The sequence below is a fragment of the Lottia gigantea genome (assembly GCF_000327385.1).
Source record: "Lottia gigantea unplaced genomic scaffold LOTGIsca_69, whole genome shotgun sequence".
NCBI classification, from domain to species: Eukaryota; Metazoa; Mollusca; class Gastropoda; family Lottiidae; genus Lottia; species Lottia gigantea.
Window position 1 is genome coordinate 675050 of NW_008710347.1, and position 18926 is coordinate 693975.

Below are 18926 nucleotides of genomic sequence, written 5' to 3' on the forward strand. Positions count from 1 at the left end.
TTCAAAAATATCATCATTAAAACAGTAAGTTTTAATTTATCTTGGATGAGCTCGATTGGTGAGTTTGGAACAGGTTCCGTGTGTTCCAATTCTTTGCTCAATCGAACTGTATGTATATTTGAATTCTGTCAACACCTATATTATTTTTTCGGTGCATGTGGAACAAGTTTTGAACCATGTTCCATGAATCCCAAACGAGCAGAACTCACCAAACTTGATTTAAAAATAAAATTAACATTATAACTGACATTTCATCTCAAAATGTTAAAAAAAAAAAAAAAAAAAAATTGTGGATTACTTCCAGGCAGATAAACAATATTATTTTAGAGCAGAGAAAGTTAACTGTGACCTATTGATAATAAAATAATTAATAGTACTGGCAGAAGTTATCATACAGAATGAAATTAATATCAGAGAAAAACATGGCTGCCAACAATATTCTTCAACAGAGACAAATAATACTTTGAGCATTTCCAATACCAATGTTGATAAAATATCAAGCAACCTTTCATGATCATTGAAGGTCTGTATTATATGGGACTTTAAGGAAAATTTATGCTTACATAAGAACATAAATGCCTTGAATTCAGTTTTTAAAATTTACCATTGACTTGCAGACGTCAATAATGATTATAGACTTAATATGCAGATGAGATTAGATTATCTAATGACCCTGATCAATTCTAATCAATGAAACTATTTTAACTATAAATAACTATATAACTCATGATGTCTATGTATAATCCAACACAGATATTTATACATGCCTCAAGACAATAACATCAACACAAACAGTCCATTTTATTTTGAGGTAGTTTAAGTGTTAATGAACACAATTTGTACAGTTTTAAATAGCATTTAGTCTACCCTGAAATAAAATAGACTGTTTGAAAACCTCACTGTATTACTATCTTTGTTAGACTATTAATGATAATAAAATTGGCAAGGAGATTAAAATGAAAAATTCCTGTTAAAATGATAAAAGTTTGACTATAAAAGTTAAAACAGTGTTGTGTTTGAAGCCCACTTTAAGAAATTTCCACCAATCTCCAACTTATTGAACGCCATGGCTGAGACCACAAACAAACAAATAAATTATGCGTATAATGTACAATAATGTCTACAAAGATTAACTTCGATGGCTAGGATTGGGTGAACTATTTCCCAATTTTTCTGCTGACAAATCGTTGCGAGTTGCCCCATCAGCTGCTGTAAAAAAAAATTATTAAAAAGAATAACATTGACAAACATTGATTGGCAAAAACTCAGACTGCATAGTAATATTATGATTCTGAGAAGCTTCAAAATGAGCAACTTAAGTTGCTTGACCAATGTATCCTGAATTAACTACTGTGATACTTCTCCAATATTTCACAGGGTCGCCAACCATTCATCCCTTTTGAGACACAACAACGTGATGATGTATATCTGTGCAAAGTATCCTTGTAATATCGATGACCAAGATGGCTAGACAAGACACTCTGGTGTGATACAATGACAAGTTGAATTTTAACGAGTTACCAACCTGCATGATTTTGCATAGCTCTCTGTCTTTCTCTGTTCTCATATTCCATAACTTCATTATATATTAAACCTGTGGAAGAAACAATATTTTTCACATTACAAAAGGGGAGTAACTTTGACTCAGTACATCTGTATTTATTGTTGGTGCTTGATTGGTGAGTTCTGGACAGGTTCAGTCTGTTCCATTTCTAGGCGGTAATCAACCAGTATGAAACCAGATATGTCACATTAAAATTTTAGCCTTCAATTCCTTTCACCGCCATTTTGAATTTGGTATACACCTACTTATTTTTTTGGCGTACATGTAGCGCATTTTGAACCCTGTTCCAACTGTTTTTTTATTGAAAATTTTTCAGTATGAAACCAGATATGTCACATTAAAATTTTAGCCTTCAATTCCTTTTACCGCCATTTTGAATTTGGTATACACCTACTTATTTTTTTGGCGTACATGTAGCGCATTTTGAGCCCTGTTCCAACTGTTTTTTTATTGAAAATTTTGGTTGATTTCATGAATTCTGAAAATGCAAACTTAAAGCGCCACCCTAGTTGAGAGAATTCTATAAAAACAATTTAAAAAACATCGTTCAAGTTTTATAGAACATAGAACATTAAATGATTTGTCTGATATATGATAATAATACATACGTTTCCATTCTTCAACTGAATGTTCTTTTTCATCAACAGAATGATCATAAGGACCTGGTGCTGGCTGTAAAATAATCAATTATTGTTGTTAAATATTTTTGCACTAGTTGTCAACCATACTGCCTTTGAAAAACATCAAAATGCTGCAAAACCAGGGATCAATTTGGATTGCAAAATCCATCATGTAAAATTCTGTCTTATTAAGTTAAACTTTGATTTGCATTACATAAAAATTCAATAGTTGTTCCAGTTGTAGACTTCAGAGCGATATTTCCTCTGACGTTAATTTCTTAATAATATAGAGACTGCCGAATGTTGCCATATATTTCAAGATTTGGCCGAAAATCCTCACGAAAAAGAATATATTGGTTTGATCTGGAGATCGTTGTGATAAATTCTAATATTGGATTGCAAAAATGATTATTTTAATTAGCACACCGTGATGGGCCACCACTTAAATTGAACCCTGTGTACAACTATAATGTTATCAATACTTTAAATATACTATAAATATAGCATTTATCCCCACTTTTAATGATGCCTTTATTACAGTATGGTCCAGCAACATTTACAGAAATGACCATCTGTAGGTTTGTATTGATTATTGAAGTAATTGCAGTAAACAGAAACATTTCTAATCTGATATAAAACAACTATCTCCTTTATCAAGTGCCAGGTGGTATAATAAAATACTGGAAAATGTTCTTGATGCCTATCAGAATTGATTATAGTCCAAATCATCATGACTGTTATCTCGTCTATAAATAGACCCTCTTAAATTGATCATTAAAAAAATAAAAAGAACTGTATAAAATAAAGTGATATGGTTAAACTGCAAAATCTTTTACAGATGCAGAAGAAAGGCATATAACAGTAAATTTTTTTCCAAAAAATAGAGTAGTATTGTAAATCCCTATAAAGGAATAAAACCTCTTAGAGATAAAATGAATAGAGTTTTAGGTCCTACTTTTTTACACCTAATGAGCTAATAAAGACTGTGAGAGAAGTTAGATGGTGAGAGAAGTTTTGCTAGGACAGTGGCATTAGCCTACTCCAATTGTTGAATGATCTTTAACATACGATGTAGCACATGGGGCTGCGGATTATTGTCCAAACAACTAGACACTTTTCCCATGTCAGCCATTCAGACATGCATCACTGACAAGGGGAAAATGAGTTGAAAAAAAGGATTCATGTCCACCTATACTGTGGACCTTCAGGTTAGCAAGCCAGCGTTTAACTCACTGAGCCACTGCAGCTCCCACGACCTCTTAGAATGAACATAAAATTTACATCTGAAAATTGGCCAATAAGAGTATAGATTCATCAGTGGTGTCATAACTATAGAACATAATCCTAGTATAATGCAGTAAATCCATGTTCAATCTAAAAGGTAGCATTCCTTTAAGACAACTGTACAAATAACTATCACAAGCTGGTTCTATGAAAGAAAAGTAAAGGAACTTACAGCATTGACCTCTTCATTATCAAACCAGACATTAATATAAGGATGATTCAAAGCATCATCAACTGAGATTCTTCTTTCTGGATCAATAACTAACATTTTACCTAATAATTCTCTCGCCATGGTAGCCCTAAGGCCAGTATGTTCAGCACTATCAGGGGGAAATAATACATCGGGGAAAAGTTTATCAAAATTATAACCACTATGTTTAGGTCTATTCTCAACATAATTTCTAACAGTAGGTTGTAAGCGCTGCATGAATGATTGACTTGGTGTTCCTAATTGTTCTATAATTTTATTCCACTGATCAATGTCTAGAGGTTAGGTTAAGAAAAATAGTACTATTTGGCTAGAGCCTTTTGTGTATTACCTGGATGGCTGAGTAAGTGGCATCTTTGATTGTTGTGTGCCTGAGAAACAGTCAGTCCTTTCAGGAATAAGACTATTTTTGACTCCAATCTTACATAATACAGCACAGAATTATTTTTGCAATAAAGGGCTGATGGTATTGCCATTTCAGCAAATGTCATGATGGAGTTATAAGAACATAAACCTGTTTTACAAAATGTTTCAGATATTCTATACTTGGTCACCGATATTTATCAAAAAACCTTAAATTTACAATCAAAGACTTTGCTGACAGATGAAAATAGTAGATTGACATGGATATATTAAAGGATACGATCTGTACCGGGAAACATTACATTACCACGAATTAATTCTGCCATTATACACCCTACAGACCATATATCAACTGTAAGATAAAATACATTTATTCAACGTATGATCGGCATATAGACCTATATAGATTCCAAAAAATTGTTAAACTATGTTCTGAACATATTAAATAAGCCACTAAAAAATACATTTTTATAGAAATGCTTAAACTATAAGACATCACTTTCAAAATGTGCAAATAATATCTAAGGCCCTATGCAATAGTTACATATGAAAGGCTTAGTTAGGTATAATAGAATTGCATAACCCATTGGCTCATTTCTTTACAATCCCATTAAAGAAAAGATATAAGCTTTTTAGTCTTACCATTAGCTTGATAACCCATTCCTAATATGACTTCTGGCGCTCGGTAATATCTTGTTACAACATAAGGTGTCATCATAAACCCTGTACCAGCTGTTCTAGCTAAACCAAAATCTAGAATCTTTAATGTACAATCTGACTTGACTACAATATTGCTTGGTTTTAAGTCCTGAAGGTAAAATAAATCATTTCTAAATTATGATAGAAACAAGAACATTAGGCCTACTGGGTTTATACTTTCTATAGATTTTTCACAAAAATGAAAAGTTAATACCAAATCACAAAATATATAATAATCTACATATTCAAAAATTGAATCAACATGATTCTAGTAGTTAATAAACTAGTTCTACTAGTCATTAATAATTTTAAATTTATTAATAGTTCTATTTTTCTTGACCTAACCTCTAGACAAAGAGTATCTTCAGAAAGATCAAAAGCCAATTTCTGTACCACAAGATAGATACAGAACAAATAACTTTTGGACACTTGAAGAAAAAATCAATTTGTCTGTCTTAGTTTTATTGATACTCTACTTAATATTGAGGATTTGAAGTCAAAAGTTATGCAAACATGAGCTGTAATAGTTCAATATAATGATGTAAACTGATGCCTTGTAATTATGAAACCTGAACGATCATTTCTGTTTCATTTTGGCTCTGATGCTGAACTGTTACAGCCCTTTGCAATCCCTAATAGGCACAAAAAGGTTCATATATACTTACCCTATGAATGATGCCTGCATTATGTAAATGTTTAATACCACATAACATTTGATATAATAAATAGGACATTCGTTCATGGTCTAAATCCATCTGTATAACTTGACATAAATTGGCATCCATTAATTCCATAACAAGATATCTGAAAATTCAAACAGACATACTTAAAGTGATACTACGTCTTAGAATAAACATGAAATTTAATTCTCAAGAATGGTCAATATTCATAAAACTAAGTCATTATTGAAAAGCGCTTAATCATAATATTAAGTGTTTTTCAATAGTTGATTGCATTTTTATTAAGTTTTTTGGATTTATAGGATTATATAAGGATCCTGTTATGTTCTTTATGACACCAGGTATGTCTACTGATGAATATTTGCTCTTTTTGAACGAGTTTAAAATTTTTAAATTTTCTGTTTATCCTAAAACGTAGTATCCCTTTAATACAATAAATAATTTAGTAGAGGAAAAAGCGTGAAATTTTATTCCTAAGGGTTGAATCAGAGCAGAGATATTTTCAACTGTTGGTGTAAACTGACCAAACATAAAGTAAAATAGCCTTAACCAATACTGATGTACTGTGCTAAATTATCATTATCTCAAGATATGTGCAACTTATCCCACTCAACAGTAATTACTTATAGCCCCGTCACTTCCTTAAGGCTTCCTTACTGAGGTCTAATTTAACTAAGGGCATGATAAGAGTGCCTCAAGTGTGGTATCATAATCAAAATTTTATTAATTCATTAATTTTGAATTCGATAAAACATCAAAGTAGTTTGGATGAGGCCATTATTATCCTTTTCAAAAGTTTTATGTTTATACATCATTACTAGTAATCACAAGCTAAAGAAATGTCAATTTCCAGTTGGCAATATGTAAATGCCATTGTTGCCTGGTATTAGACTGTCGTAAGCCAGAGAGAAACTAGTTATATTGGAGTACCTCCTGTAGACTAGGTTAATCAACTATTGATTTTAAACTACTGTACACAATATCTCAGATGAAATAAATATATTGATAAATGACTACACTTGTACATTACTGGTAGTTTATGTTAAGTTTTATGTTACAGAAAAGGCAATCTAGACATGGGGCCATATAATTATTTTATATTACATAATAGACAATCTAGACACGTCAAGGGGCCATATAAATGTTCTGTATGTTACAAAAAAAAACAATCTATTCAACAAATCCATAAAACTAATTAATAATTCATTAAACTAAGTAATTATTGAAACATAAAGTTTCAAAATTACTTAGTTTAATGAATATATATTGTCTTATATAAGGACTCTATTCTTTAGTCATGGCACCTGGTAAGTCCAAATGATGAATATAACTTGTTGACCAAGTTGGAGACCTTTAATTTTATGTCCTACCTCTATGATACTACCTCTTAAATTGAAAATTATATCTGATACATTTAAGCAGAACAAAATCAATGACAGATGTAATGCCAAATGGTTAAAAAGGTTTTCATGTTTCTGCATTTATTAGTCAATTCAGATATTTGCCATCAAAAGCAGCTAACATTAGATTGCTGATTATAAAATAACAATATTATTGAAAACTGTGATCGCTCTTGAAATCTAAAATACACATTCTCACCCATTCTTATTCTATAGCTATGATTTATTATCATCATCTTATAGCAATTGGTTATCTCTTTGCCTCAGGTTATGTGCAAATCAGTTTTTAAAAATTCTATTAAGGTAACAATATAAAATTTTCTAGAGCTTCTATATTCACAGCTTTCTTCTATAATCATTGAAATTCTTTTTTACCAAGTTGAGAAAATCAGAAAAAAAGAAAGCCTGTGGGTATTCGATCTTACTTTTCCTGCCTACACTAATTTAAATTAGATTATTAGATTGTAATTCCCATATGAAATTATCCTTATAAAGTTGGCCTTCAATCCCAAATGAAGAGAAAAAAGTCCTGGTTACGTAAACGAAAGTGAAATAAATGATGGAGCTAGAATTGATGTGTAAATTACATGAGTAGAAAATAACAATTTGCTATTGGTAATAATGATTGTCTTATATCTGATAACTTATCCTTTTGTTTTATAATATAAAGACAAGATAGTAGTTAGTAAGCTAGTAATCCTAGTGATTAGTACTGGAGATTTATCAATAATTCTTCAACACTGTAATACGTCATTGTGGTAGCTATAGCCTAGTTCTCTTAACAGTTTATATCATAGATCAATATTCTTGATACTTTGACTAGACAGTCATTTCATTATACATCATTTTACTCATGTACCACCCCCTACCACTTCTAACTGTCTTTTGGTTTCTATGGCGACACCGTTGTCCATTTTGATCCTCTTACAGAAAGATAATTTCCTTTTTGATTTTGTTGAAAGAGTTGTTCCACTAGATCTAATATCTCATGAATAAAATCAAAGAATCAGTACCAGGTTTGGAGACTCTCATTTTAAGTGGAAATTGCAGTTGCTGCCAGTGGCCATAAAATGCTTGTTGGTTTTCCTAGGCATTAAGAAATTACATCCATCCATTGTGACAGATTCTGTGAGTTAATGATCCTATAAGGCTTGAAAATAGGAATTTACATCATTGAGAAAAAGCCCATAATCAAATCTGATTGACAAAAGAAATTCTGATTAAATGTAGAAAGTGAAATAAATTTATTCTTTGTAAACATTGAACTGATTTAAAGCTCTAATCCTCAGGCTTATTCTGTATCATATAAAGAAAAGAATAATAGAAACCACCTCAGATAGAAATTGATCTGTGCAGTTTGCTTATAATCTAATTCAAGCTGTTCTGGAATAAAACAATTAAGAGCCTTGTCAGTCTACATAACATGAATGCATATAAGTATGAATAGGCTGGCAGATTTTTTTCAAACTTGATATACCCCTATTTCAGTAAGGAGGTCAATCTGATCTGGAAAAGGAAGTTGGGAAAGTTTCTAAAATAGAAAATGATAACTTACACATCTTGAAAATCTTCTAATGACTTCTGGGGAGTGAATGCATTTAATAAACCTATAATCTACAATAGTAAAAATTGAAACATTGAGTCATTTTGTTGAAAAGAAGGATTGGAGATGAAGGCTACTGTTCTAATATTGTTGTAAATGCCTATTTTTTTTATTATTGAAATAGTCTGTTAAGACAAGTCTAAGAAAATCATTGATCAAACTACCAACTATAACATTATGAAATGACATTAAGTGCCACATACTAAATATAAAAGAACCATAATCAAGTTAAAAAGCTCAATACTTTTATTTAAGAGAGAGACAGCGTAAGTGTATCTATTCTTGGCAATCAATTTACTTGATTTACTATCAATATAGTAAATGGCTTAGGGTTAAAATGGTCAGTCTTATATACAAACTTTCCTTCACACATTACTACACAGTCTGATTACTTGGAAATCTTGTATTATTAGTTCATAATAGTCAGAAAAATCTTGTGTGAATATAAGCCTACAAGACTGAACCACACACCACACACAATATCAGGATGACATGATTTATTCAGTCTAGGTATAGTACACTGCTGTATGATTAGCCTATTAACATTGTGGCAATCTTGTATATGATTAGTACATTAACACAGTTGTAATAACATTGTGGCAATCTTGTATATGATTAGTACATTAACACAGTTGTAATAACATGGTGGCAATCTTATATATGATTAGTATATTAACACAGTGGCTATAACATGGTGGCAATCTTGTATATGATTAGTTCATTAGTATATTAACACAGTGGCTATAACATGGTGGCAATCTTGTATATGATTAGTTCATTAGTATATTAACACAGTGGCTATAACATAGTGGCAATCTTGTATATGATTAGTATATTAACACAGTGGCTATAACATGGTGGCAATCTTGTATATGATTAGTATATTAACACAGTGGCTATAACATGGTGGCAATCTTGTATATGATTAGTATATTAACACAGTGGCTATAACATGTTGGCAATCTTATATAATTATGATTAGTATATTAACACAATGGTAATAACATGGTGGCAATCTTGTTGTAAATCTTGTATGATTAGGCTATATTAACATGGTGGAAATCTTGTATATGATTAGTATATTAACACAGTGGCTATAACATGGTGGCAATCTTATATAATTATGACTAGTATATTAACACAATGGTAATAACATGGTGGCAATCTTGTTGTAAATCTTGTATGATTAGGCTATATTAACATGGTGGAAATCTTGTATATGATTAGTATATTAACACAGTGGCTATAACATGGTGGCAATTTTGTATGATTATCCTATTAACATGGTGGAAATCTTATATATTACCGTATATTTCCGATTATAATGCAGTTTTTTTACCCAGTTACACAGTGAAAATGTTGTATGTTTCAGCTATGACATGGAGGAAATCTTGTACAATTTTATCATTAAGCTATATAATGCCTTTAGAAATTTTGCATGATGAAGCTATTGAGATAGTGAAAATCTTGCATCATTAAAATTAAAATATTGGACATCTTATGTATTTTTTGATAAATTTTAAAGTTGTTTATGATAAGTTTATCATGCTAATTAAGATTAAAATATATAATGTGGAATTTCCAAAAATATGTAACTTAAATTCTACAATGAATTTACATATCTCTATCTATTTTCGACTTGGAATCAAATTTCCAATTAAAACAGATACTGCTTTGTAATATCATCTAATAAAGCAAACTTGCGTCTGTTATTTTTTTTTACAAAGACAAACACAAGAAGATGATCACAAGCACTAGGCTGCTGATTGATGAGACTGGAGTTTTCAATTCTCTTGGCAGTATATTCAAGTCTCCATTCAATCTAACTTTATACACTTGTAATATTTACTAAATCAATGAAACTGATTCTACTGATAAAATTATTGAAATTCTTGAAACTAGTCGATGAGTTTATAATTCATGTCACTATTCTAATTACCGTCTTATGGATTTTCCTTCCTCAAAGAGAAGAATTTGGCCAAAAATCAACATTGCTATCTTAATTTCATTCATTTTAGCACAAGGGATATACGAGTAATTAGAATATATATTTACTTTACCAGCTGATAAAGCTTAATTTCAGCTACCTGTATCACTTTCTAGAAATACATCTGATATCCTGTATTTTAAATCGAATCTATTATAGTAAAGAAACAGTTGGTTTAATTGTTACGATCTTGTTGCGCAATTTAATTCTTAAAAGTTTATAAAAAGCTTACACAATTCTTATGGAATGTAATTACTGATTTTTTTAGCTTTTCCTTTAAAGATGTTCTGCTAATTGGTCTTTTTCTTAAAAGGAGTTTAATATGAGCTGTGTGTTTGGTTTCAAGGCCATCCTTAAGATAGCTTAAATTAAGCTAAAGATAAATATGTCTCTGTCATAAACTCTATATAATAGCATTGAAATGACATATTACAAAGCTGATTATAATCACTATAGTTCTTAGCATTAAAGGTTAAGTTGGATACAATACACCAGATCTCATATATTTTCAAATCTCGAGTGAGAAAAAGCTTTTAAATTCTGTATAGAATTATCTTTATCAATTTGATGGTAAGAATCATAATTTGTTCAGGGTGTTTTTAATGCCACAAGCCTACTGCAAATGTTAGATTACTACAATTGTTAGACGACAGATACATTTTACAAATATGAATCACAATAAAACTTTATTACTTACATTTTTGTGGTTAACAAGTTTCATCAACACAAATTCTCTGTATGCTCTTTTTGCATGGGTTACGTTCTGGAAGGGACGACTAAGTTTTTTAATGGCTACATTTTGACCTGTATCTGTATCATTGGCAGCACTGAAAAAAAAACCACATATTAAGTCTGTTATACAGAGAATATCAATATCAATATGTCTTTAACCTTTCATGGTTTTTAAGATCTATTTTTGTTTGAAATTTCAAGGAAACAATATTTGCTTTTAATCAAGGTCATATATATATATGATATATATCTCTTCTCATATTCACATTATGATGTGTATAGTTGTTAAAAGCATTCTAATCAGATATTAAATTAATATTTGATAACGCCTGTCATATTTTACAATTGTGTCATATTTCATAAGCATGCTAAAAATATCCCTTTTAAATCACAAAAAGTATAACTATATTTTATGAAAATATATATATGAATTCAAAATTCATTGAGAACTACTGTTTTTATTTGTAAGCGTAAGTAGTAAGTACAAATAAATACAGTCAGACCAGAGATGTGGGGTGTATCAAACTCTCTAAAGTCATATTAAAAAACTTATTTCAAATTCAGAAAGACTTAAAAAGGATTTCAATTAATCTCTACAGTAGGCAAGTCGTATTTAAACAAGTCTTGGACAAACTAACTATTAAAATTATTCATCTAGATGGTTAAAGATGTTTTAAATGGAAATAAACTGTCTGAGACTATATTTCAATCTAGTTTTCAGATAAAACAGTACAGACCTTTTTATCTAGAGAGCTTTTTTATTCTTGATGAAACTTTTAGGAGAATTAAATAACATATATCAAGTATGTTTTGTAGAGTTCACAATATATACAATAAAATTTCAGATTTAACGTTCCAACTGGACTGTTTTATATTCCCTTTTCTCATTTGTCACTTAGTAGGAAACTAGGCTACCTAAGTAAATGGTCCACATATTGTGTTATCGGTAGTAATATTATAATTTTTCGCCATAGAAACTACCTTTATTCAAGAATAAGGCCCATGCATATTAAAGGAATACTATGTCTTAGAATGAACATAAAATTTAAGACTTTTAAACTTGGCCAATAAGAGCATATATTCATCAGTAGATATACCTGGTGTCATAAATAACAGGATCCTTATATAATCCTATAAATCCAAAAACTTACTTATTATACATAAATATGTAATCAACTACTGAAAAACACTTAATATTAAGATTAAGTGTTTTTCAATTATTACTTAGTTTTATGATTTTTTTAAATTGTAACTTTATGACACCAGGTAAGTTCGCTGATGAATATATACTCATATTGACCATTTCGAGAACTTAAATTTGATTTTCATGCTAAGACGTAGTAGCACTTTAAAATCTGATTCATTCTATTGCCAGAGCTTTTAGGATTCTATAGAATGTTCATTGATAATAGTTAAGACATATATGCACTTATTTTCAGTATATGAGAACTTAATATGTTTCAGCATGCACATTGAATAGATTATATGGTGAATTGAAAATCTTACTCAAATAATCACAGACAAAAAATGGACTTGACTACTCTGCTAATTGGTAAATACTGTAGTGTAAATGACTTGGAAATACCAGATTGAACAACTGTATAAAATATGTTATAGAAACAAGTGACTAGGTGTATGTTGAAATAAAGTAGATGAATAGTTTAGTAACAGACAGAATTATTGATTACTGATCAATGGCTGTAAGCAAACAACATGAATGAAGACATCTCCACACATTCCAGTAGAGTGAGGTATATAGACGCTTGTCCAGTTTAATATCATTGTCATATAATTCACACAGTTCACTGTATCAAGGAAAGGCTCAAGGAAAATTGGAATGTAGTCTCCTAACTTAGGCCCAGTTACCTAAATGATAATTTTCCAAAGAATGTCAAACACTTGTTCTGTTTTAGTTGGCCTTTTTTTTTTTTGTGGTTAATCCAGTTTGGGTTTAAATACTGCGCTATGTTACATTCAGCCAATCAAATTGCTTTCCTCTCCAGCAGTGCGATTATGTGACTCGATCAACAGGTGTATTTCCAGCATTTATAGTCAAGTTTATCAAGTCCACCAAACTTAACTTATTGAAACACACTTTTACACTAGTTGTTTTGTATTAGCCCAGTATAATTAGATTGGTTGACACAGAGGTCAAAGATTATTGATATAAAGAATTGCAAAATTGGCTAAGACCCTGGGCTAGCTAAGGGCCTGTGGTAAAGATCCTCCTCTCCTCCACCACTCATCATAGTGACATCCTTTACACTGGGATTGTAGGATTGCTGGTATGTCAGAGAGCTGTGTGCTAAGGTAAGCACAGTAGGTCCAAATCCCCCTCATTTCAAAATCACTCTCAGTATTTTCTTAACAGAACACTGATTATTGTAATACATTTTAAACAGATAACTGTCAAATGAATAAACTGCTTCAAGTTCATAACAGACAAAAGACACACTTAAAATGACATAAAATGATAAATAAATCTGTTTATAATGCTTTACTTTCTACTAATGAAATAATACTTGCTTTAATATGATTCAAATTAAAACCCCTCTGAGATTACAAATGTAGATCTGAATCAGAGAGCTTTATAAAAAAATTGCCAAGAATCCAAAACCATTGAAGATTATGAGGTCAAATATCAAAATAGCATTTCCCTTTGTTAAGGATTAGCATAGAACTGAAACTTCCAACAATGCAATCCTTTTTTCTTAATTAGCTTTTAATATCAAATAAATGAATATTGCCACTATAAAAACTAGGCCTACATGACAAGAAGTTTGTAATAAATCTAATAAGATTACAACATGCTGCTTTGCATCAGCAAAATTTATCCCAGAAAAAATAAATGACATTTCTCCAATAATTAAATTATCTATATAAAAACATAGAACTGTGGCAGAAACAGAAAATATGTCATATCAATCCAGAGAACTTTATAGCATACTCATATTCATCTTCACAATGGTCAAGGTATCACGTCTTCATCTTATACCTTGACTGCCGTGTTTCACTTTCTTCTTTCATGAAAATTTGTAAATGCAGCAATTTGATTGAATTGTACACGAGCAAATACAGCCCTCTACAGACCAAAAAAAAAAAAATTATGCATGAAATCAAGGGCTCTGATAGGCTGTATTCTCTGGTGTACAATCCAATCACATCACTGACAATGAACAAGAAAGTAAGCCATTTCAGTCAAGGTAAAAGATAAAGACATGATACCTTGACCATTGTGAAGATGACTCATTGTCAGTGAGGTCTAATAAGTGCTTAGCCTACATTTAGAAATTTGTCTAATATCTTATTCTCAATGACAACATTAAAGATCTCTTACAAGGTGGACATGGACCAGTTAAAGGAAATGGTGGATTACCTGTAGCAACAATTTGAGGATGTTCATATCAAGTTTCTCATCCTTTGGAGTTAAATCTTTATCTTTCCAATGAACAATTGAATTGTCTGTATTGAATTTACTCAGTGTTACATACAAGAGGAAAGTAGGGAATAGCCATTGAGTAAAGATTCCTAATTTATATCCAGTTAGACTCGGCAATATAGAGTGTAGTAACAAATAGTTGTCTCTGAAGGCCCTAATTACATCAGGAAGACAAGAAAGAAGAAATTGCATGCAAGATCTTAAGTAGATGGTCTAAACTATTCACTGACGATTGGAAAGTTAATTGAGCAATCAGCCATTGATTTTTATTCCTTTCAAACTTTTGTCTACTCAATATTCAGCGTATCATAATGGTATATATGAGAATGTCTGAGCATATCCACATCTACAATGATATTCTGATTGTCTATTGAGATGAAATGACATAAATTAGGCTACTATTGGCAGGCAGTGAAAACATTCGGTTGGTAACGTAACTTAAATGGTGGTTGTGGGTTTTAATCTCTGTCAGGATGACCTTGATTAATTAACTTTACTCAAGTCGACCCAACTGTAAAGGGTTAGGAAAATCCGGGAAAGATGAATGTCAAGAGGTTTGGACAAGGACCAGCTGGTAGAAAGGATACTAAGTTGTGAACTTAAGATTTTATCCATGTGAAATACAGTGAAGCTGCGTTTATCTGTAAAGTTGTTTTAATTCAACAAATTTTGAGATGAAATCCCATTCATTGTTCTCATTTTTATCAGAATTAAATCATGATTTCTCTTTAAACAACCACTTTCAGTCAGCATTGTGCTAGTTAAATACAATTGGATATTTCATTTATGTATTAAGTTTTGGACAAAAGTGTTAACTTATTTGTATCAACAAATGTTGATTTAAAACCACTCAGTGACCTTCAATGTTTATCAGTTATGATCAGAATTTAAGTAATAATCTATAATTTCCCTATAAGGAATCCTATCAAATTGTTTATATATGAATCATAATAAATATAATCAATATGTACAATATGTACAACAATACTCACTTTATGCTTATTGTACAGAACATAATGGCATTCAGGATCAAATAGGCAAAAATATCATCAAAATACATCATTGCATTAAAAATATATTGCAATTCTATGGTTTAACAAATCAGCCTTAGGTGGAATTTCACACCTTTCAGTTACTGTATAAAATATTTGTCAAGAAACGTCAACATAGAAAGAAACAACCATTTTTTTCAGGGAGAATGATTCTGATCCTCTGGGAATACTTCCTTCTAGTTTGACTTTGACAAAACAGTTTGGCCATAGACTTTCCTGAATAATATTTTTTACCCAATTACAGTTATGATTATTGAAGGCCATCAAATTTCAGAACTCAACACAATATTTCATATATCTATTTGAAACTAAAAAAGAACTTCTTTCAAAAAGCCAATGTTAGTGATAGTGATTAATCACACCTATGAAATTTTAATGAATGATGATACTACAATTACACATGTTTATCTATATGCAGATTATTGTGGATTTCTTAAAAACTATGTCAAGTTGACAACCCATGCACTATCTGTTGTTATAGTTGTGAGTACACATAATAATTTATGATTCAGTCAAAATTTCCCTTAATATGGATAAGCCCATCAAAGGGAAATTAGTCACCTCAAAATTTACTGACATTCTTCCTTGCATTTATTACTGATATTTTGATGTCAATTTGAAAAAAACTGATAATAACATGAAAGTGACCTCAACCAAAAATTCCATTCCATTTGTAGAATAGGAGAACTCAATAGCAGAAATTTCTTTTAGATCACTTTATGTCAGTTTACAAGATAAGTATAAGCACTAGAAATAATCAGAAACTGATAATCACCGGACGAAATACTGGTCAAATAATGAAGATAATGAAACACTGATCTCAAGCATGGCTCAAGGCCTTGATAGAGTTATAGTAACTAATAAGTATAGTCAGAGTCATAATGATAATTAGTTGGTTCCATATTATATGACATGTCTGTAAGATTTAACCCCAATGTTAATAACATCAGGATGGAATGCTAAGATGTACCAAATACCTTGCTGTCAGTCTTCATATAGCCAACCAACTATTGATCTGTGTAGTGGTCATTCACACCAATCAAACCATTCATTATAATAGGCATTCATTTCAGCCAAGCAGAATTGGGTGTCTGAATGGAGTTTCAGACAGTTTTGAATATATTGAAATACATAATGATAAGCTTATATAATATGTCCATAGAAGACTGTGTCTGATATTAGACTATCTTTGAAATTTGGATAGCAAATGTTTGTGTTAACTGATCTGCATCTTGGAGAAGTACAAGTACAACCTAGACATGTCATGGTGCCATGCAATGTTGCAAATTTTTTTTAGCTGTTATCTAACTAATCTTTCTATTGACATGTATTATGAGACAAATTATGCCTAGACCCATTACATCTAAGTGACTGGCTGCCTTTTTACAATGACAAGTAAATCAGCAAATCACAACTATAAATGTGACTGTTTCACCAGATGCAAAGTATCTAACACTTACTTTTTACTTTTGGACATAAATTATAATACTGCAGAAAAAGAGTATGTTATTGAAGTCTGTATCCAATAGTAGTTATTTCATTACATACAGAAATCAAAAAATTCTCCTTTATACAAAATTTATACTAAAGCCAATTCAATTGTAGGTTAGATTATTAGAAGATAAGTGATAAATCTCTTGCAAGAAAATTTCATAATTCCTTATAAAAAGAGATTTTCTTTCTTACATTGAGAAAGCTAAAACAAGGCCATTCAACTGCCAACTGTAATAATTCAGAATTAAGACTTGGCATTTCCTACGTAATAAAGAATGAAATGGCTTACCAGACAATGCCTTGAGCACCAGAACCAATAGGTCGCAGATTAGTGTAGCGTTTTAATATAGTAAACGTTGAATCTCCTACTTCCACTGTATAAAACTGACATGGATGTTTATTCATGATTAAATACTGATTAATAAAGTCTTTAAATAATTTACACCTCCATTAAAAACAAGTTGATAACAACCTGAAAATACAAACAAATTAGTTTCAATATACAGACACCAGTTTCAATATATTTTTCACAAGAACAAATTTGTAAATGAATATTATGTGAACAAGAATTGCATCTTGTAACAAAATAATCAATTATACACTTATGCATTTAACAATGCTGTCAAACTAAAGTCATGGGTTGCCTCTCTGAAATTTAAAGCCAATATATTATGGTTCAATGTGTAAAGTTTAGCAAAAAAGTTAGATGGGGCTCATGAGCACTAACTTGCTAAATTTTGGTAAACCTTTAAGAGCAAAATATCTTCACCATACAAAAATACATTTCAGCTTACCCATTGGTAAGAGCTTATTAACACCAAAATCAGATTCACTGAACTAATTTCAAATAAAGAAATTTTTATGAATCTATTATCATTGTTACTAATTTCCATTTTTTTAAGAAAGAAGTTTTAACTTTGAAATAAAGTGGTCTACATTAGACTATTTAAGATTTGCTGAATTTCAGATTAGAATAATTATGACAATGACAAGTCATTGACCACAATGAACTGTGTTTGTACCTGGACTCCTGTTTATTTATACAGATACATTTGTAGCTTAATAATCATTACCCAAGAATTGATCCAGATAAAACAAATCATTACTGGCAACATTCTAAATAATTCAGTCAACCACTAAAACATTCTATTATTGAAAGTACTTGATTTCATAGTGAACATTTGATTTCAACTGGCATTTTCATTTTCAAAACCATACACTATTCAAAAATTCATTCAATAAAACAGTACATTATTCCAATTCCTCTCCTAAATATATTTCCTCATCTGTCAATTGGGTTTCTGACAGAGAATTCCATAAATAGACTTCCTATCGATTCCTATAAATATATGACGCTCGTTTACATATCTATGCCCATAACAGGAACTATGTAATATAAAATAGTAAATTACCGTTTAAAACCTGTATCTTTGTAAAATCTAACTGTAATTTATCACCAATAATCACCAACAAAATAATTCATTCAATATAAGATTCGACATCAGACGAAGCAATGTTGAGATATATCAGTGACGTCAACATTAGTTGTGTTCGCCTGATTATCGTTGAAAACGAGAGTACACTATTTTCAAAAATTATTTCAAAAGATCACATTAATAAGTTACCGATCTGAAACAGTAAAATATGATTTACAGTTCTATTAAAAAAAAATTCTACAAGTAATTTACTGTGAGCTAGTCAACACAAGTTTATGGTATCTAGAATTTTATTTTTCAACTCATTTCATCAATCATAGTCATCTTTAGGTGAATACTGATAATGAAGTTTATGTTGTACCTGT

General features: G+C 30.6%; 1 protein-coding gene across 1 annotated transcript; it reads right to left on the bottom strand.

The window, feature by feature from the left end:
• Positions 1-1517: 1517 nt before the first annotated feature.
• Positions 1518-17530, bottom strand: LOTGIDRAFT_130390 (hypothetical protein; the record flags this gene model as incomplete). Its single annotated transcript, XM_009065286.1, has 9 exons — positions 1518-1594; positions 2173-2236; positions 3641-3951; positions 4320-4391; positions 4682-4847; positions 5404-5542; positions 8374-8432; positions 11106-11235; positions 17415-17530. 9 exons carry the CDS (start codon positions 17528-17530, stop codon positions 1518-1520), a joined length of 1134 nt encoding a protein of 377 aa, XP_009063534.1.
• Between the last annotated feature and the right edge of the window lie 1396 nt (positions 17531-18926).